Source organism: Pipistrellus kuhlii, unplaced genomic scaffold (genome assembly GCF_014108245.1).
Source record: "Pipistrellus kuhlii isolate mPipKuh1 unplaced genomic scaffold, mPipKuh1.p scaffold_m20_p_20, whole genome shotgun sequence".
In the NCBI taxonomy this organism is placed as follows: domain Eukaryota; kingdom Metazoa; phylum Chordata; class Mammalia; order Chiroptera; family Vespertilionidae; genus Pipistrellus; species Pipistrellus kuhlii.
Window position 1 is genome coordinate 20,373,894 of NW_023425516.1, and position 21,410 is coordinate 20,395,303.

The 21,410-nt window shown below is 48.3% G+C and overlaps 1 protein-coding gene across 10 annotated transcripts in view; it reads left to right on the top strand.

The window, feature by feature from the left end:
- The first annotated feature begins 1,507 nt into the window (after window positions 1–1,507).
- DEPDC5 (DEP domain containing 5, GATOR1 subcomplex subunit) overlaps window positions 1,508–21,410 on the top strand; it is a 48,907-nt gene continuing 29,004 nt past the window's right edge. For 4 of the 10 annotated variants that reach the window (XM_045585755.1, XM_036448791.2, XM_036448792.2 and 1 more), the window contains exons 1-22: window positions 1,508–1,546; window positions 2,415–2,532; window positions 3,297–3,384; window positions 4,609–4,655; window positions 5,864–5,949; window positions 7,145–7,228; window positions 8,098–8,147; window positions 9,312–9,381; window positions 10,024–10,102; window positions 10,704–10,765; window positions 11,403–11,472; window positions 11,781–11,853; window positions 12,635–12,738; window positions 13,252–13,326; window positions 14,070–14,204; window positions 14,513–14,574; window positions 14,805–14,878; window positions 15,617–15,686; window positions 17,158–17,194; window positions 18,142–18,262; window positions 18,585–18,805; window positions 20,363–20,566. In XM_045585755.1, coding sequence (XP_045441711.1) covers window positions 2,475–2,532; window positions 3,297–3,384; window positions 4,609–4,655; window positions 5,864–5,949; window positions 7,145–7,228; window positions 8,098–8,147; window positions 9,312–9,381; window positions 10,024–10,102; window positions 10,704–10,765; window positions 11,403–11,472; window positions 11,781–11,853; window positions 12,635–12,738; window positions 13,252–13,326; window positions 14,070–14,204; window positions 14,513–14,574; window positions 14,805–14,878; window positions 15,617–15,686; window positions 17,158–17,194; window positions 18,142–18,262; window positions 18,585–18,805; window positions 20,363–20,566 — 1,870 coding nt within the window. In that variant the 5' untranslated portion in view covers window positions 1,508–1,546; window positions 2,415–2,474. Of the gene's footprint in view, window positions 1,547–1,571; window positions 1,739–2,414; window positions 2,533–3,296; window positions 3,385–4,608; window positions 4,656–5,863; window positions 5,950–7,144; window positions 7,229–8,097; window positions 8,148–9,311; window positions 9,382–10,023; window positions 10,103–10,703; window positions 10,766–11,402; window positions 11,473–11,780; window positions 11,854–12,634; window positions 12,739–13,251; window positions 13,327–14,069; window positions 14,205–14,512; window positions 14,575–14,804; window positions 14,879–15,616; window positions 15,687–17,157; window positions 17,195–18,141; window positions 18,263–18,584; window positions 18,806–20,362; window positions 20,567–21,410 lie in introns of those variants that run through there. The other 6 variants (XM_045585754.1, XM_045585756.1, XM_045585757.1 and 3 more) reach the window with 2 other exon arrangements.

Consider the following 21,410-nt stretch of genomic DNA (forward strand, 5'->3'; position numbering starts at 1 on the left):
CCTGGTCCGGTCCACCATTTCTCTGGCCTGACGCTGCAATTCTAAGGACTTCCTGCCTCCCACTAGTCTATGGCGGTCCTAGAGCTCTTTATAACTGGAATCAGTGTTTTAGGTCATGCCACTCCCCTCCTCCTCCTAATTATGTGGATCGCTAAATCTCAATAGCACTTCTCTGCCTCCTCTCTGCAAGGCTTTAATGTATTCATAGGTTTCACAGCAGCTGAGATGGCCCCTTTTCAACCGTCTATTCGCTATCAGCTGTCCCTTCCCACCCTTGTGCATTGTGTTCATCGTTCTTTGCTGGGTACCTAAGGGTGTCCGCTCAATAGGTATTGGAAGGACAGTGTCAAGGTTTGGGGGAGACTTTATTTTCCCCTTTTCTGATCAAGGTATCTCTGAGCCAGCCAACGTGGCGGAGGTAACAGTTTTCCCAGCTGTAGTTGGGGCTAGCGATACATCCAAATCCAAATGCTGGGACAGGCTAGTGGGCCAGGACAAGCGGAACAGGGGAACAGTTAAGTGGTCAAGCAGTTTACAGCCATCTAGGAAATCACAAAATCGTATCTTCTGTAACCAAGGACACTTAAGAGTAAATGGTTTGCCTGGCTGGTGTGGCTCAGTGGTTGAGCATCAACCCATGAACCAGGAGGTCACCAGTTGATTCCTGGTCAGGTGCATGCTTGATGCCAATAGGGGACATGCAGGAGGAAGCTGATAGATGTTTCTCTCTCTCTCTCTCAAAAGAAAATCAATACTTTTTTTTTTTTAAGAGCAAATGGTTTAATTCTCCCCAACCAGAGGGTAAATAGCTTAAATCATCCCTAAGCAGTTTGGCTCAGTGGATAGAACGTCGGCCTGGGGACTGAAAGGTCCCAGGTTCGATTCCGGTCAAGGGCATGTACCTTGGTTGCGGGCACATCCCCAATAGGGGGTGTGCAGGCGGCAGCTGACCGATGTTTCTAACTTTCTGTCCCTCTACCTTCCTCTCTGTAAAAAATCAATAAAATACTTTTTTAAGAAGAAAAGAAAAGCCCCTCAAGATGGGCACTTTCCGGCAGGGGCGATCGCACTGAGTCACAAGAGCTTAGCCCTTTGCAAGTTACTTGAGTTCTCCCAGAAGCGATTTTCGGCCTCTCAGCAGCCCCAGGGAGGCCAGAGGAGGGTCCACACATAACATCCCCCTTAGAGGCCCGGGAGACTCCGCTGAACTTGCCTCGTTGCGGGGGAATCGCTACATTGGAAACGAAGACCTCGGGTTCGTACTCGTTTAGAAACGACCAGAAGGTCAAGGCACATTCTCTAAGGGGCTCCCTGAGGTCCCCAGGCCTGCAAAGCGGGACGTGCGTGGGGGCAGCGGAAGCTGGAGGACGCGCGAGACGCCCCGACCCCTCCTCCGCGCGAAGCCCCGCCCCCCGGCGCGAGGCCCGGATGAGGAAGTCGCGCGGACAACGAGAGGAGCGGAGGCCGGGCCAGAGCGGCCCGGGGCGGGTGGGCGGGAAGGGGGCGTGGCCGCGGGCGGAGCCACCGGCGCGGCGCGGGTTCTCAGGTGAGCGCTCCTGCGCCGGGGCGGGCGGGTCGGCGGCCGGGGCTCGGGCACGGAAGCTGCACGGAGGAGGGGGAGGGGGTGGGGGCGATCGAGGCGTAGGCAGTGGCGTCCCGGGGAGACGCGAGGGACCTGGCGAAGGTCCGGTCCCCGGGGCCCCGGGCTGAAGCGGGGGAAGAGGGTCCGGCGCTGCGGGTGAGTGTAGAGCTGCCAGCCGGGGCCCGGGTTTGGGGAACCAGAGGGAGGAGGCCCCACCCCCAGCCCGCTGTGTGACCTTAGGCCAGACGCTGTGCCTCTCTGAACCTCTGCGGCCTCCGCTGTGGAAAGGAGGGAACGTGCGGGGGACCCGCTGAGAGTTTGTGTACGGATGGAGGCTTCGGGGAATGAACCCTTGTCTTCCTCCCATTTTATACCCTTTATTTGCCCAAGACACGGATGGCCAAACAGGAACGGTGGCAATGCCTCTGATTGATTCTGGCCCACTCAGCTCCAGCCCACGCTTTCCTCCCACAGAAGGAGGGTGCTTACCTTTTAAAAAGCTCTGTATTATTTGGGTGCTATTGGTGGAGGTCCAGACAAGGTAATGCGTGCCCCCTGCGCGCTCCCAAGTTCCCCCGGGAGGAGTGTGGTAGAGAGGATGTCTTCTTCTTGGAGGTAGGACGAGAGAGAGCGTGGCCCGGATTCTCTCCTTCCCCAAATTCTCTGGTTCTACGTGTCCTCCATCCCTCCTTGTCCTGGGAGGCGTGACGTTGCCATCCAGCGGTTCGGTGCCTCCTCTGAGCTGGCAGCAGCAGTGGGTGCGCGGGGTTCCCATCCAAGGGCCGTTTGCAAGGGCAAGTCCGACAGCCCTGTTTGCGTTTCTCCATGGCAGGGAGGCAAGATGTCTTCTCTCCCCCGAGCTCGGAACAGCTGAAGGAAACCACCGCGCAAGATGAGAACAACGAAGGTCTACAAACTGGTCATCCACAAGAAGGGCTTCGGGGGCAGCGGTCAGTATCCGCGGGGAGCGGTGTGCGTTGGCGGAGGTTCTGGGGCGTCCAGTGCCTTGAAAATGACCCACAGGCTCGTGTGGCTATGAAGGCGAGGCAGGCAACTTGTCTGAGGGAAGCAACAAGTCTAATGCAGTAGTGGAAGGGCAGTTGGAGCAGAGAGTACAGACCTTCTCTTTCTTTTCTTTCTTCCTTTTTAAAAAAATATTTTATTGATTTCAGAGAGGAAGGGAGTGAGAGCTAGATACATCCATGATGAGAGAGAATCAGTCATCAGCTGCCTCCTTCATTGTTCAACCACTGAGCCATACCAGCCAGGCTGCACTCTGATTTTTAAGGAACATTGTGAAGATTGCCAGTTTAACACCCTTCATTTTTTTTGTAGTTTTTATTACACATTTACTGTCCATGTTCCATACAATTCCAGCCTGCACTGGTTTGCCAGAAAAGAGAAACTTACATTCAGTGAGAGAGAAATAGCAGATGCATGAGACAGATATGATCAAAGCATGCAGCTTTGCATGGCTCTGAGGCCATGTGAGAGGGGCAGGTGATTCTAGGTATATCCTCATGTCCGCTAGGTCCAAAGGTTCATTTTGAGGGTCATACGAAGACAGTGCCTTTGGGTCATTTTGGATAAATACAGGGTATTGTCCTGCCCTCCCCGCCTGAGGGGGTGGCAAGGACCCCGTGTGAGGACCGCACCACACCTGTCACCCACATGTGTGTGTGTTTCCCGCCTGGGACTGCCGGGTGTCTTTCAGACGATGAGCTGGTGATGAACCCCAAAGTGTTCCCGCACATCAAGCTCGGAGACATCGTGGAGATCGCCCACCCCAGCGATGAATACAGGTGGGTGCCTGGCTGGGCTCGGGAGCGCACGGCGCTGTTTCCGAGGAGATTGTGTTTGAGGGGCTTGACGGGCAGACAGCTCTTTGCCTTGGGATAAAAACGCTCCTGCCCTCCAGGATTCGGTAAGCCAATAATCTTTTAAAAAGAGGAGCATTCTTTTTTTTTACTTTATTTTATTTTTAAATATATTTTTATTGATCTCAGAGAGGAAGGGGTACAGAGAGAGAGAGAGAGAGAGATAGAAACATCAATGATGAGAGAGAATCATTGGTCGGCTGCCTCCTGCATGCCCCCTACTGGGGATTGTGCCCCCAACCCAGGTGCGTGTCCTTGACCGGAATCAAACCCGGGGACCCTTCACTCCGCAGGCCGATGCTCTATCCACTGAGCCAAACCAGCTAGGGCTCTGTTTTTGTTTTTTATTAATCCTCACCTGAGGACATTTTTACCCCAGTGATTTTTAGAGAGAGTGGAAGGGAAGAAGGGGAGAGAGAGAGAGAGAGAGAGGGAGGGAGGGAGGGAGGGAGAGAGGCGGACATTGATTGATTGATTGCCTCCCACACAAGCCCCAACTAGGGCTAGGGACTGAACCTGCAACTCAGGTATGTGTCCTTAACTGGGACTTGAACCCTCGACACTTGGGTGCGCCAGCCAACATTCTAACCACTGAGCACACTGGCCAGGACCATTCTTTGTGTGTTTTTTTTTTTAAATATATTTTATTGATTTTTTTTGTACAGAGTGAAAGGGAGAGAGATAGAGTTCGAAACATCAATGAGAGAGTCATCGACCAGCTGCCTCCTGCACACCCCCTACTGGGGATATGCCCACAACCAAGGTACATGCCCTTGACCGGAATCGAACCCGGGACCCTTCAGTCCCCAAGCCGACGCTCTATCCATTGAGCCAAACCGGTCCCGGCCATTCTTTGTGTTTTTGAAGCTGAGTTGACAACTCTATGAAAAATTCTGGCAGGCTGGAAGAGATTCCTGGGGATGGGGGCGGGGGGGGGGGTGAACTATGTAATACTTTCAACAATAAAGATTTTAAAAGAGGAGAGAGAAAATTCTGTAGCGTTTTCCGAGCGCAGGTGCAGGATTACTTTGTTGTACTGCAGGTTACAATATGTCCAGAGCAGTCTGTTTGCCTTTTGGAGGGGGTTGCATGAAGGAAGCTAATTAGTTACTGCTTATAGCATCCCATCTTTCTGTTGCTTTTCCCCAGCCCTCTGCTTTTGCAAGTCAAGTCACTGAAGGAAGATTTACAGAAAGGTAAGAAAAAAATTCCATTTCTGTTCGCTAAGATTTTTATATTTTACAATCTCAGAAACTGCAGGAATCTTTCTCTTTTTGTTAATTCTCACCAGTGGTTATTTTTTCTTTTCTTTTTTCTTTCTTTCTTTCTTCTTATTTTTTTTTTAGAGAGAGAGAGTGTAAGGGAGGGAGCTAGGGATGGAGTGGGAGGGGGAGAGAGAGAGAGAGAGAGAAACATCAATGTGAAAGAGACACATTGATTGGTTGCCTCCGCCCCTGCCCTGAGGATCGAGCCTGCAACCCAGGTGCATGCCTTTGGCTGGAATTGAACCTTCAACCTTTCCGTCCCCGGGGCCAACGCTCTGACCACTGAGCCAAACCGGTTAGAGCAGAAAACCCCTCTTTACAGTCTCAGGGATGAGGGCACAGCACTTCTCTCCTTATCGCGTTATCTCTGAAGGAATGGTCTGCGATCGAAGCTGTCAGTGGCTCTCACTGGTCAGCATTGGCCCTGAAGGAACTATCTTAACTCAGTGTCAGGAGGAAAATTAATCTGAAGAGGTGAAGCTTTACACTTAACTCCAAAGTCATTGCTGGCAAAGCATGCTTTCTTTTTTCTCTTAGTTTTTTATTTTTATTGATTTCGGAGAGGAAAGGGGAGAGAGAGAGAGAGAGAGAGAGAGAGAGAGAGAGAGAGAGAGAGAGAGAGAGAGGGAAAGAGAGAGAGAGAGAGAGAGAAAGAGAGAGAGAAACATCAATGATGGGAGAGAACCATTGATCGGCTGCCTCCTGCTCGTCCCAGAATCCATTGGGGAGTTGGTTTTTTCTACCATCACTACTTCATTTCAAGTAAGAAAGGGTCTGTCGCTTCCTCTTCTGAATTTTCACAGCTCTTTGAACTTCTTTTTTGGTGTTTTGTTGTTTGTTTTTTAACTTTCTTTATGTTGCTTCTTAAATTATTTTCTCTTTCTGTGTGTGTCTTGTCTCTTTTTCTCTCTCATTTTTTAATTGCTTGGGCTCAGGTCTTACTTTACCTGCTTATGACACCTAAAAAGCAGAGAATTCTAAATGTTAAGCCCCTGGGAGGCAGAGAACTTGGCTCGTCCATGGCAAAGGGTCAGCTGCGTTGCGTTGCGTTGCTTCTTGAATGTCCAAGTATTTATCGATGAGAATATAGGCACCTGCTTTTTTCCAGGCTGCATTATTAGATTTCCTCTCTGTTCCAGAAACTATCAGCGTGGACCAGACCGTGACCCAAGTGTTCCGTCTGAGGCCTTATCAGGATGTCTATGTGAATGTCGTAGACCCGAAGGTACGTCTTTGTTCCGGACTTGGATGCATTTCAGAGATGAGCAGCACCCTCCCTCAAGACCAGGCCTCTGAGGAATCAATGAGTTACTTACGTATAGTGGTAAACGATGAAATATGCAGTCACGTGTGGGTTATTTAGATTCTAGGTAGTATGTAAGTTGCATTTAAAATGACACCCCCCTTTTTTGCCCCTCTTTCTATAAAGATGGGGTCTTTTAAAAAAAACATGTATGTATAGATATATTTTTGCTCCCCCCTTTTTAAAGATTTTGTGTATTGAAATCTGTGTATGTGCTGTGTGTGTGTGTGTGTGTGTGTGTGTGTGTGTGAAACTGCAAGTAAAATTTTCTATTCAAATGCTGAATTTTCTTTATAGCCTTGCACTTCTAGGAACAATGCTATCACAGGTAAAAATCTCCTAGAAGATAATTATTGACATTAGCTAGGGAAATAAAGCACACACCTCGATGTCCTATTTGTGTGTCAGAATTAAGACAAAAACAACGCAGTAGAGCATGCAGGCGATGTATTGTGGAATTGTGCATCTGAAACCTGTGAGATTTTGTTAAGCAGTGTCACCCCAGTACAGTCAATCAAAAGAGGAAAAAGCAAAACAAAAACACTGAACCCCAAAATTCGTACTCTGGTGCTCCTTGAACTTTTTTTTTTTCCTTTTTTTTTAAATTAAATTATTATCTGTGTCCATATTTTAACATTGTCCCTCCCCCATACATACCCGCCCTCCCCAGAGTTTTGTGTCCATTGGTTGTACTTATATGCATGTATACAAGTCCTTCAGTTAATCTCTTATCTCCCTACCCTCCCCGCTTTAATTTGACAGTCTGCTTGTTGCTTTACTATCTTTATATCTGTCTTTTGGTTCATCGATTTATAATGTTCTTTAATATCCATAAATGAGTGAGGTCATGTGGTATTTCTCTTTCATTGACTGGCTTATTTCACTCAGCATGATGTTCTGGTGCTCCTTGAACTTAACCATGACTCAGCTGGTACAGACCCCTCACCTGCTCCCAGAACCCGTTGCTGGCAGGATAAAACCTCTTTGTTCTGCTATTGGATGGTCCTCCCGTGGTTTCTTTTTTGCCTAAAGGTGGCTCCATGTGACCGGGCGTTATCTTATGCCGGTGAACTGAGGCAGACCGATGCAGAGGGATACGTTTGATTGTCTTTTTTAGGATGTGACCCTTGACCTAGTGGAGTTAACCTTTAAGGATCAATATATTGGCCGTGGGGATATGTGGAGACTAAAGAAAAGTTTGGTAAGAGATGATTTTTTTTAAAAGTCTGGGTCTTTTTATATTTTATTAATAACCCATGTTCTCATAGAGATGAGAGGATCCAGTAAGGGAGAAGAGCTTACAGTCATTTCAAATTGCAGCATCACAGACAATGATTGGGAACATTTTCTGTATCTTCCTCCATTATTTTTCACAGTGTTTCTTTCTTTTTCTTTTTTCTTTTTTTCCTTCTTCTGGGAATCGAATCTACCACCTTCCAGTGCTGGGAAGAGCCTTCAACCAATGGAGCCACACCGGCCAGGGTTTTTTTTTCAGAATTCTTTTTTTTTTTTTTTTTTTAGCTTTGATTCGCTTGTCTATTACCGGAGGTTTTCACTCTGCATTTTTGGTTTGAATGGCAAATTGTAATATTATTTGGCATTTGAATAAAACTCTAGTTTCCAAATTTCCCCTTCATTTCATTTGCACCTCACACGTCCTCCTTGTGGACAGGTATTTATTACGCCTAATTTATAGATGTGAACATCTCTGGTTTAGAAGGAGGGTTCTATTTTCCGAAATAAGAGCTCACTTGAGAACAAAATATCCTATATTTAAGTGAGTATGTGAATTTAGGTATGTGTGCATACATATGTGAGGAGAAGTCTTGGTGAAGCTGGCTACTTATTCGCCTGCTCTTTACTATTGCCTGTACTTGCCAAACTCTTAAGACCCTCCTGTTAAACCTGCCCCAGCAGGCTTTCCCTATAAAGCTATGCCTCCCATGCTAATTGAACTTGGGGTTGTTAGGAGAGATTAGACAGTCAGGAGCCTCTCTCTATGACCTTTCATGGCCTTGATGGATTGTTAACTCACTCTCTCTCTCTCTCTCTCTCTCTCTCTTCCCTTAGGTCAGCACATGCGCCTACATCACTCAGAAGGTGGAATTTGCTGGCATCAGGTAGATATTACATGGCTCTTGACTATATTACATGACTCTTGACTTACCCGCTAGTCAATGGGAGTAGGCAGGCTGTAAAGCAGCGAGGGGGCTGCAAACAGCATCTGAGGTATATGGATGTCCCTATAATAAAATACACAGTAGTTTAAAATGTTAGATTCTCTTCTGGATAACACAAACCAAAAAAAACCCCAAATGCCCCAAAGTCCTGGCAGTTGCTGAAGGCACCGGGTGTTCTGTAACAAAGGAGGTCTAGACTCGTAACTTTAGATTTGGAAAAAGCCTTAGATGAACATATTTAATCAAACCTTCTTCATTTTTTTATTAAATACATATTCATTGATTTCAGAGAGGAAGAGAGAGAGAGAGGGAGAGAGATAGAAACAATAATGAGAGAGAATCATGGATCGGCTTCCTCCTGCACGCCCCCTACTAGGGATTGAGCCCACAATCCCTAGTGTTTTATAGATTAGGAAACAGGTTTGGAGACATAAAATGACCAGCACAATAGTTTTGCCTGTTTTTCTTAATATATTTTTGTTGATTTCAGAGAGGAAGGGGGAGGGAGGGAGTGAGGGAGGGAGGGAGGGAGAGAAATCAGTGATGAGAGAGAATCATTGATCAGCTGCCTCCTGTCTGCCCCCTCCTGAGGGTTGAACTCACAGCCCAGGCTGGTGCCCTTGACCAGAATCACACCCAGGACTCATTAGTCTGCAGGCCCATGCTCTATCCACTGAGCCAAACTGCCTTTTTAAATGTATTGAATTACTCTTGATTTATTAAAGTTATTTATGTATTTCCGTTTGTTAAGAAGAGTCCCTCCCTTTAAATTAAAAAAGCACACTTCTGTGTAGTAAAGTTGTCGGTGCAAAGATCTGTGCAATGAAATATGTAAATCCTTTTCCTGTCTTTCCTGAAACTTGTTGCACATATCCAAGCATATTTGCATCCGGTTGGCTCACTTATATCTAGAGAGTTCCCGTTGTGCTTATACAACATGCTCTAGGGATTCTTCACGTGGCGCAGTCTGTCCCCAGCACTCTCTCTGGGCGTCTGCACCTGGGAAGAAGTAACAGGGTAGAAGGAGACGCCCTGGAGTCCCCTCTGTGTCTTCACGGTTCATGTCAGACTTGCAGTAACTCGTGTGTGTGTTTCTCCTTGCAGGGCACAGGCCGGTGAGCTGTGGGTCAAGAATGAGAAGGTCATGTGTGGTTACATCAGTGAAGACACCAGGGTAAGATGGAGAAAATGCCTTTTGTTGTTGTTGGTTTCGTTTCCTCATTTCGTGATGTCTAAGTCCTGAAATAAGAAACAAGAACAGCCGAGGCCGGTTTGGCTCAATGGATGGAGCGTTGGCCTGCAGACTGAAGGGTCCCGGGTTCGACCCCAGTCAAGAGCACGTACCTCAGTTGCAGGCTCCTCCCCAGCCAGGACCTGGTCAGGGCTCCTGCAGGAGGCAACCGATCGTGTGTTCCTCTCACATCAAAATTTCTGTCTTTCCCTCTCTTTCCACTCTCTAAAAATCAATAGAACAATATCCTCTGGTGATGATTAAAAAATAAATAAATAAGTGAAGTGATGATTCATGCTGAACCTCGAAAACATTATGCTGAGTGAGAGAGACCAGTTAGAAAAGGCCACCAGATTGTATGATTCCATTTATGTGACGTGTTCACAAGAGACAAATCCATAGAGACACAGGAGAGGGTGGGAGGGAGTGACTGCTAGAGGGTATGTGATAAAAACGTCCTGGCCTTCTGCTGATGGTTGTATAACACTGTGTCTCTGCTAAAAGCACACTTAGTTTGTGAAGAATGGCGAGCTGAAATGCTGCGTCGTTGCTTTTTTAATGCAGTCATGCTTTCCTTTATTTCAGGTGGTGTTCCGCTCGACGTCGGCCATGGTTTACATATTTATTCAGATGAGCTGTGAAATGTGGGATTTTGATATTTATGGTATGTTCCTAAGTGCTGGCGGTCACTGCTAATGGAGAGAAGTTTCTGGTTTCTCCCAAGTTGTTGTCCGTAAGCCCTTGGCATTCTCTAAGGATGTGTCCCTGGGACTTTTACAAATTCTCAGATGCTAAAACAGACAGACAGTTTATACACTGAGTGGCCAGATGATGATGATCTCTGAACACATAATATATCTGGCCACTCCATGTGTATCCTATATAATAAAAGGCTAGTATGCAAATTGTCCCCTCGACTAGGAGTTCAACCAGCAGGTAGGCCGTCCTACCACCCATGTCCCCTCCCCCTGGTCAGGCTGGCCAGACCCCACCCATACACGAATTCATGCATTGGGCCTCTAAAATATATATATATATATATGTATGTATGCACACACACACACACACACACTCTGAGGCCGAAGTTGACTGTAGAAAGTCTAGGTTGAAAGCCCTTTTGGATACCTGGCTTTTATGATCTCGTTTGAGGACACAGCAGAACCCACCTTCTCTTTGACGAGCCCCATTCCTGTGACTTCACTGGGGGAAGACATTGTCGGCAGGCGCTACAGCTGGCCCTCACCCCCCCTCTCGTTCCCTTGCAGGGGATCTGTATTTTGAGAAAGCTGTGAACGGTTTCCTTGCCGACCTCTTCACCAAGTGGAAGGTATGTTTCCTCGTAGGTGCTCCGTCTCATCGAGCAAATGTGACTCAATGCCGATGTAAAAAACCTCACCGTTTCTATTGAGCTGCGTTTCATCGAGGTATCTTAGCTGCAGCCTGAGTTGATGAGACTAAATTTACTTCAGTCACCTCGACATTGTAAAAAGCATTTATGAAAGACCCATCGATAATATCACACCCAATGTGGAAAGACTGATAACTCTCCTCCTTAAGATCAGGAACAGTACAGGGATGCCTGCTGTCACCACCAGTACCCAGCATTGTCCTACAGATTCTAGCCAGAGCTAGAACACAAACACCATGATTCTTAGACACTGGGCTGGACTATTTCATGCCAAATGAGGAGCTGGGAGACAGGAACTATACCTCTTTTGGTGATTTGCAGTTTTCAGAGCATTTACCACATGCCTGGAACTTTCGGTAACTTTGCCCACATAGTGGAAGGTTACAGAGCCAGGACTGAGTCCAGCAGTGCTCTCGTCATTGCCTTGTGCAACCTGTGATTACCTGTTGTTCTCTGAGACTGTGCTACCCGCCATGCCTCCCAGAACCGAGAACGCTGCTTCATGTGGAAGGAACCGGAATAAACTTGAGCCTTCTTTTTCTCTCCTCATGCCTAGGAGAAGAACTGTAGTCACGAAGTGACCGTGGTCCTGTTTTCTAGAACTTTCTATGATGCGAAATCTCCTGGTGAGTACGTCTTCCCACTAGTTCTTTTTTGTTAAGCTTCTCCCACCCCCGCCCCATGCGTTCCTTACTTTCTTCTTTCCCTTTGCACTGCTCCGTCCTTCTCGCCTGTCCTGTGGACGGTACAGCAGCGAATAGCACAGCCCCTTCGCGGGCGCGAGAAGCCCGTGGGCTGTGATTCATCTTAAGCCTGCTTCGTAGGTGCATGGCGCTGTTTCTTTATTTTTGTGATGCAAACGTTCAACCAGAAGCGTGGGAGCAGAGAAACGGAGTCTCTCTTCTCAATCCGATGTTTGCTTTCTCTGTTGCAGATGAATTTCCCGAGGTCAATCGAGCCTCCATCCGTCAGGACCACAAGGGGCGGTTCTATGAGGATTTCTATAAGTATGTTCCGGGTCCTTCCCTAAAACCCCTTCTCTTTGCTTCTTGGTGGTTTTCTTTCCGAACTTTTTTAAAAATTATTATTAACCTTGGTATTTGGGGATAATTTTAGGTTTACAGAGAAGTTGCAAACAGAATCTAGAGAGTTCCCATATACCCTTCACCCAGTTTTCCCTGATAACATTTCATAACCAAGGTACATTTGTCAGAACTGGAGAGACTTTACTATTCACTAAGTTTCAGACTTTTCTCACATGTCACCGGTTTTCTCATTTATGTACCCTGGTGTTCTAGGGTCCAGTCTAGGATACTACGTCGCCTTACAACTTCCCAAACTTTTTGTGGGAAGTATTTCAAATGTGCGGAAAAGAATGAGTAATATAATAAATCCATATGCCCAATGCCTGGTTTTTAACAGTTGTTACCATGCCGTATTTGCTTCATCTGTTGTTTTTGTGGCTAAATGATGATTGAGAGTAAATTATAGATGTTATAACATTTTGCTCCTCTGTATAGCTCTAGGGTAAGGGCATTTCCACGTGTAATCACAGTGTAATCACATATAGACCCACAATATCTTCTTCGTTTCAGTCTATGTGACTATTGACGTGGACACATTTCTTTGTTCATATTTGTTAAATGTACCTGACTTTATCCCATGTAATTGTGGGGGAAATAACTTTGGGAATCCATTCTGTCTACTCCTTTCCTGGCACCCCTCTGAGGGACCTGCTGTCTGTGCGTGGTAGTTGACTGGTGTCTGTTTCAATGGCGCTCCTTCCAGAGTGGTGGTGCAGAATGAGAGGAGAGAAGAGTGGACTTCGCTCCTGGTGACCATTAAAAAGCTCTTCATCCAGTACCCCGTGCTGGTGCGGCTGGAACAGGCAGGTACTGCATCCCTGGGGTGGAAGGTGCGGCGGGGAAGAGGGTAGGACGAGGCTGGGAGAAGAGGAGGCTCATGTTCTTCCCCTTCCAGTGCTGTGTGTCGTTTCTACTTCCATCAGGTTTTCTTATTAAAAAAAAAAAAAAAAAAGCTTTTAAATTGATTTCAGAGAGGTAGGAAAAGGGATATGTAGAGAGAAACACCAACAATGAGAAAGAATCTTGGATTGGCTGCCTCTCACACGCCCCACACTGGGGATGGAGCCTGCAACCCGGGCCTGTGCCCTGACCAGGAATCAAACCGTGACCTCCTGGTTCCTAGCTTGATGCTCAACCACTGAGCCACGCTGGCTGGGCTCAGGTTTCTGCTTATGGTTGGGTCAGTGGTTCATTACGTTTGCAGTAGTTCCCATAATGTCCCCACCACAGGGTGGGGGTGTCCTGTGGAGCCAGGCACCTTCCACTTGCTGTACAATTGTCTCACGCACTGTTCTCCTTCTCCTGTGCCTTTCGCCTCAGAGGGCTTTCCTTCGGGAGACAATTCTACCTCAGCACAAGGCAACTACCTAGAGGCCATCAACCTGTCCTTCAACGGTGAGTGCGACAGCGGGCGCCAGGAGCGGGCATCCTGCTGCCCGCCTGACTCTGACCTTCCCCGTACCGATGCCGAAGACCAGGCCTGGCTGGTGACGGTCACACCCAGCTCCTCCCAACATTAACGGAAAGCATCAACTTCTGACGGCCTCAGGGTAGCTCTTAGGCCTCCTGCTGGGAACTTCACTTGCTGTTCTCATCTGTTTCTCAGAGTGACCTCGGAGTAGAGCGCTGATGGGGAGGGGGTCTCCCCCTTGGGCTCTTTGTTCTACTAAACTGTATTCCTTATTTTTAAAAAATATATTGTATTGATTTTTACAGAGAGGAAGGGAGAAGGATAGAGAGTTAGACACATCGATGAGAGAGAAACATCGACCAGCTGCCTCCTGCACACCCTCCACTGGGGATGTGCCCGCAACCAAGTTACATGCCCTTGACCGGAATCGAACCTGGGACCTTTCAGTCCGCAGGTCGACACTATCCACTGAGCCAAACCAGCTAGGGCAGTATCTTATTCTTACAAGTTTTAATACCGCCTCATTTGTGGAAACTGATGGCATGAAGTTTGAGCCTATAAGGCTGGCTGCACAAGACAAGCGTCAATGGAGAGAGAGGAGCAAAGGCGACCGTGACATTGTCTTGTGTGAGGCATCTTAGTGTAAAAGGGAGAGGCGGGCAGCCGGGGCCGGGTTCTGAAAAGCTGCAGCACCTCCACTGGAGGGTTTATTTTGCTTCGTCTCCAGTGTTCGACAAGCACTACATCAACCGCAACTTTGACCGGACCGGGCAGATGTCCGTGGTGATCACACCTGGGGTGGGCGTGTTCGAGGTGGACCGTCTGCTCATGATCCTGACCAAGCAGCGGATGATAGACAACGGTAACGCCCCCGGGTCCTGCCGGCTCCCCCTGCCCTGGGCACCGGAAGTCAGGGGGAGTGGACAAGAAGTGGTTTGGGAGAAGTTGGGTCGTACCCAGTGAAGCCCTTTCCCTAATTTCAGATTTTTTTTTTTAACTGTACATCTTTTATTTTTAAAATTTTTAAAATTGATTTCAGAGAGGAAGGGTTGTAAATTGTAGCATGGGAAGGTGGCCCTGCCTCAGACCCTCACCCGGTGACATAACCTCCATAACAGATTGGCGCACTGATCTCTGCCTCACCTCTCCCCCACCTCTTCTTGTCTTTAGGGATCGGTGTGGACTTGGTGTGCATGGGGGAGCAGCCGTTGCACGCTGTCCCGCTGTTCAAGGTAATTCGGTTTTGGATTGCTGACCGAGGGCCCGTTTCCAGGGCCGGGGCAGTCTTGAGAATAGTTTTCAGCAGAGACAAAAGCTGGGCTGGAGGGTCATTGGGAGGAAAAGGAGGACCTAGGCAGTACTTTTAACAATAAAGACTAAGAGAAGGAGAAAAGGGAAGGAGGGGAGCAGCCGCCTGGCCCTCTGGTTTCCGTCGCTGATCCGTGCCGACCTCTCCCTGCAGCTGCATAACCGGAGTGCTCCCTGCGATTCCCGCCTGGGCGACGACTACAATATCCCTCACTGGATCAACCACAGGTGGGCGCTGCGTGCGGCAGGGGTTTCACATCACTTCCGTGCCGTCTCCTCTAATAAAGTCTCTTGTCACCGTGTGGGAACTGAAGCCTCACGTGTGCTTAAAGCTTCTCTGTGTCCGTGCCCGACGGGCATGGCTCCGTGGTTGAGCATCGACTCCGAACCAGGCGGTCGCAGTTTGATTCCCGGTCAGAAATAATAATTTTTTACCCAGCAACATGCCAAGCATCTGGGTGAAGAATTATTATGGCATAAATAGATTAACCTCTGCCAAAAGGAGGAGAGTCTAGTCCAGTTAGGAGTCAGAGCTAGCACCAACACAATAGGAAGCATAATTATTGTTTGATAGTAATGACAAAAGAAGTCAGCATTGGGGAGACTTAGGGAAGCCTGAGACGAAGGCATTCAGGAGGCGGCTGATCCAGGGCTGCGATTTCAGCTGTGTCTTCAGGTTTAAAAAAGAAGGGGGGTTATGCCCTAGCTGGTGTGGCTCAGTGGATAGCGTCGGCCTGCAGACTGATGGGTCCCAGGTTCAATTCCAGTCAAGGGCACATGCCCAGGTTCGGGCTCGATCCCCAGTAGAGGGCGTGCAGGAGGCAGCCGATCAACGATTCTCTGTCATCATCGATGTTTCTATCTCTCTCTCCATCTCCCTTCCTCTCTGAAATCAATAAAATATAGATATATACATATTTTTTAAAAGGGTGTTTAGATTGATGACCCTGTTTGTTTCTTCCACAGTTTCTACACCTCCAAAAGCCAGCTGTTTTGTAACAGCTTCACCCCCCGGATAAAGCTGGCGGGAAAGAAGGTAGGTGTCACCCACCAGCACAGCCTCGAGGGACTGGCACACACCCGGGCGGTTACTTTGGTCCTGAGCCACTCCCTCCCCCCCCCCGGGGGAATAAATGAGTTTAAGGAATGATTTGTAGAACTTTTTACAATTTCCCACATTAAATAAATAACAATGTGAATCCCCCATATGTAAGAAATATCTTTGGCAAAAATATGGCCAAAAACTATTTTTAGTTTTCAGTAATAAAAAGAACTATATTTATTATGATGCGACCGGTGTGTTCACCCACTGAGACCTCTCAGGTACTGGTGGGGACAAAGACAGGGACACGTGTTGCAGCGAAGGGGAAATGTGTTAAAAAGATCACATCTTAGCAGGACATTAAAGAAAGACTCATTTAGACACGAGTGGGGACTCATTTTTTTGCTTACCAAATCTAATAGGTTTAAAACCCATTCATAATTATACCCAAAGTCTGTGACATTGGTGCGTGAGTATCTGGTTCATGTCCGATTCTTATGAAAAGCACTTCAGCATGTGTATGAAGAGCAGTGCAAAAGGTCATGCCATTTGACTACATTTTATTTCCAGCCACGTGGTCTAGGAAATAATTGAGGACATTGAATCTGAATAGACCTTGGTCTAGTGTTGCTGTTTTTTAAAAATATATTTTTATTGATTTCAGAGAGGAAAGGAGAGATAGAAACACCAGTGATGAGAGAGAATCATCGATCGGCTGCTTCTTGCACGCCCCCTACTATTCATTCTCTATTTCCTCAGCCTGCCTCTGAGATGGTGAGCCACACCAGCTGGGCTGGCTTTATCCATAATAGTGAACAAGTTGAAAATAATAAGGAAATGGCTAAATAAGCCATGAAATATCCACTCGATGGAATATATCTGCAGCCAATAAAAATGCCACTCTGGCCCTAGCCGGTTTGGCTTGGTGGGTAGATCGTCAGCCTACGGACTGAAGGGTCCCGGGTTTGATTCCGATCAAGAGCACATGCCTGGGTTGCGGACTCGATCCTCAGTGGGGTGTGCAGGAGACAGCCGATCAATGATGTCTCATCCTTGATGTTTCTCTCTCCTACCTCCCTTCCTCTCTGAAAGCAATAAAAATATGTGTTTTTTTTAAAAATACCACTCTTGAGTCTGAAGAGCTGGTCTTGGACTTGGGCTCTGCCACCTGCCAATTGTGTGCCTCTGGACAAGTCTCTTATTCCTTCTAGAATTAAATAGCCTTCCCTGTGAAGCAGGGCCTGGGGTCCTCTGGGTAGAGTTGTGAGAGCAAACCGGATGTGAGGCGGGAGGAAGGGCCTGGCAGGGCTGGAGGCCGTGGTAGGTAGACGCCTGGCGGGCGCTCCTGCCTCTCCATCCGTGTGACAGGCCTCCGCCCCGGGGAGCAGCCGCCTGCGAGCCGGGCCTGTGGTCAGTCCCGTTCCAGCCGGGAAGGGAGCGATTCATTCTCTGTTTATTTCCTCAGCCTGCCTCCGAGAGAGTGAAAAACGGCCGTGACACGGGTGAGTACTTTCCTCCTCTCATCTCCGTTAGAAAGAGCCCGCCCACCGGAGCATCAAGAGGCTGTGAGCTCACATAACAAGCTCACGGCCAACCTGGGAAACCTGGGCTCCTACACCGCCTTGTATATGTTTGTCCTCTCAACTGCAAGACGATGATAAGGATAGATCCTTTGTAGGGGTCAGGGAGAACATTTGAAAGTACAAAACATGCATTTGAAGATGGTATTTTAAGAGTGGGATCACAGCCGAAACCGGTTTGGCTCAATGGATAGAGCGTTGGCTTGGGGACTGAAGGGACCCGGGTTCGATTCCGGTCAAGGGCATGTACCTTGGTTGCGGGCACATCCCCAGTAGGGGGTGTGCAAGAGGCAGCTGATCGATGACTCTCTCTCATCAATGTTTCTAACTATCTCTCTCCTTTCCTCTCTGTACAAAAATCAATAAAAAAAAAAAAAAGAGTGGGATCACAGGAGAATGTGGTACTGCCGTCACCTTCCCTTTACTTAGTGTTTGTTATACTCTTTCTGCATCCTTTGACATATGTCATGTATCTCAACAACCTGACGAATGGTTATCATCGTTTTTTAAAAAAAATATTTGTTGTTAATTTTTAGAGAGAGGGGGAAGGCAGAGGGAGAGAGAGAAAAACATTGATGTGAGAGCAGAACATCTCCCAGCTGCCTGCTGCCCACCGGGGATCGGGCCTGCAACCCGGGCATGTGCCCTGACCAGGAATCGAACCAGCCGCCTTTTCGTGCACAGCAGGATGCCCAACCAACTGACCCTCACCAGTCAGGGCATCTCTCTCCCAGGGGGAGATGATGATGATGATGATGGTGGTGGTGGTGGTGGTGGTCATTATATCTTTCAGGTTTTGATGAAGACCCTCGGAAGGCATCTGGCTGGAAGGAGTTTTGATGACAATTCATGTTATTTGTGTGTTTCAGCCCTTGGGACGCCAAAGGAAGCTGAGAACGCCCTTCCCATCCAAGTGGACTACGATGCCTACGATGCCCAAGTGTTCAGGCTGCCAGGCCCGTCCCGGGCCCAGCGCCTCGCCACCTGCAGGTGCCTGGCCCCGTTCGCTTGGGGGCGGACAGACAAACTCCCCGGGGAAACGTGAGGTCCGGCGGGGATTTTTAAATAAATATTCTTATTGATTTCCAAGAGGAAGGGAAAGAGAGAGAGAGAGAGAGAAACATCCATGATGAGAGAGGATCATTGATTGGCTGTCTCCTGCACGGCCCCACACTGGAGATCAAGCCTGGACACGTGCCAGCCGGGCCCATTGGGGATCGTTGTCATTGGTTTCCCAAGCAGCATGGGCCGGTGACAGGTTTGGGGGCAGCGTCCCTTCCTGGGCGGTAACCTGTCCTCTCTCCGGGGCCAGGTCCGTGCGCGAGCAGGAGAGTCACAGCCGAAAGAGCGCCAGCTCCTGCGACGTCTCCTCCAGCCCCTCCATGCCCAGCCGGGCGCTGCCCGCGGAGGAAGTGAGGAGCCAGGCTTCCGACGACAGCTCCCTGGGCCGGAGCGCCAACATCCTCATGATCCCTCTGCCGCACCTGCACCAGTACGAAGTCAGCAGCTCCCTGGGCTACACCAGCACGCGAGGTCAGAGCCGGGCACGGCTCCCCTCCCGCGGTGAGGGGTGGAGCAGTGGGCGGAGGGGGGGTGTGGCCAATGGAAGTCCACGTTTTAATGATTTCCATGCCAGTGCGATGCGTACCAACCACCTGAGCTGTCCGTACGGGTGCCTGCGAGGAAAAGCAAGCAGGTTTAGCGAACACAGTGACTGTCTCTGCCAGGGTCTGGCCCCCTGTTCATCCAAATATATATATCTTTAAAAAAAAAAAAAAAAAAATATATATATATATATATATATATATATATATTATTGATTTTTTTACCGAGAGGAAGAGAGAGGGATAGAGAGATAGAAACATCGATGAGAGAGAATCATCAATCAGCTGCCTCTTGCACACCCCCTACTGGGGATGTGCCCGCAACCCAGGTACATGCCCTTGACTGGAATCGAACCTGGGACCTTTCAGTCTTCAGGCCAACGCTCTATCCACTGAGCCAAACTGGTTTCGGCAAATATATATATATACATATATATATATATATACACATATATATATATATATACACACACACATATACACACATATATACATACATATATATGTATTTGTGTATATATATGTATATGTGTGTGTATACACACACACACATACATATATATGTATTTGTATATGTATGTATATATGTGAGTATACACACACACATATATACATACATACACATATATGTATTTGTATATATATGTATATATGTGTGTATACACACATGTATACACACACATATATGTATACATGCATATATGTATTTGTATATATATGTATATATATTCAATATGTTTATACACACACATATACATACATACATATATATGTATTTGTATATGTATGTATATATGTGAGTATACACACACACACACACACACACACACACATATATATATATATATCTTATTGTTCCTCTTACATGCAGAATATACCCACCCCATCTCCACGGGAGGCAATTCAGGCCCTGCCCTTGGCGTACACCAGCTTACAGTCCAGGGTCTCAGGCTAGGCGATGTGTGGTCCTCCCCATCGAAGTGTGGAGGTGGCTTCACTGGGCCGGGCATTTACGGACCAAGACTGAAGTGTTTTTTTTTGTTTGTTTGTTTTTTTAATACACAAACTTTTTTTTTTTTAATATATTTTATTGATTTTGTATAGAGAGGAAGGGAGAGAGATACAGAGTTAGAAACATCAATGAGAGAGAGTCATCGATCAGCTGCCTCCTGCACACCCCCTACTGGGGATATGCCGGCAACCAAGGTACATGCCCTTGACCGGAATCGAACCCGGGACCCTTCAGTCCCCAAGCCGACGCTCTATCCATCGAGCCAAACCGGTTTCGGCAAGATTGAAGTTTTTAACAAGCAAACAAGCCCACGGTTTCATTTCTCCCCGGTTTGGTGATTTTCCTTGTTCCCCTCACTGCTGGGCACGCCTAATGTCCTAGATTCTCGCCAGCCGCGGCCGATCGGACCGCCTGGTTCTGGTTGCGGGGGCTCCGTGCTCTGTCTCCACGTCTCGTCTCTCCGGTCCCCGGCAGATGTCCTGGAGCACATGATGGAGCCACCGCAGCGGGACTCGAGCGCGCCCGGCCGCTTCCACGTGGGGAGCGCGGAGTCCATGCTGCACGTCCGGCCCGGCGGCTACACCCCCCAGCGGGCGCTCATCAACCCCTTCGCCCCCTCGCGGATGCCCATGAAGCTCACGTCCAACAGGCGGCGCTGGATGCACACCTTCCCTGTGGGTGAGTCGGTGGCTCAGGAAAGAGCCCGGGCACCGGGCCCTCCCAGGCCTGGTCCGCAGCACCAGTCAACCACGTGGCCAAGTATCTGAATGCCTCTTCGTACCTCATGTCCAGCCTGTAAGATGGGGTAGCCACGCCCACATGGCCTACCCCAGGGGTTCTGGTGAAGACCCCGGGAACGGCCTTTGTAACTGTAGTGAGTGGTGGCGAGCTGAGGGCTTCTGTTCTGTTTGAAAGAGACTGTGCTTTGCCATCTGCTCTCTTTCCTAAGACTGATGGCCCTCATTCTCATTCATTCCTTCCTCCCTTTCTTTCCCTGGGTATTGATATTACTGTTCATTTGTTTAAAGATTTTTTTTTTTAGAGAGAGAGGACTAGAGAGAGGGAGAGAGAAGCATCAATGCGTAAGTGACACGTAGGTCGGCTGCCTCTTGCAGGCCCCCCCACCAGGGATTGAGCCTGCAGCCCAGGCACGTGCCCCAATTGGAGCTCAAACCAGCAACCCCTTGGCGACCAGGACGATGCTCAACCAACTGAGCCACACTGGCCAGGGCGCTAATGCTGTTTTGGTTACTTAGTTATGTTCCCTTGGGTTTTTTTTCTTTTCGTTTTTTCCCCCCTCTTTGGGATCTCTGACAACTGCAGAAAGAAATTTTTGTTTTCCAAATTCAGTTCTTCTGAGTCTGTCCTGTTTGATGGGTGACTGTCCTGAGGGTGACAGTAGGTTTTATGCAGCTCTGGCTGGAATGCACCTGCAGCTTAAGGGGCGCTTGCTGGGCTGGGGAGGGACAGGTGCACAGAACGCCAGGGTTTCTCATGGAAGCCATCCTGCTGAGTGCCTAGA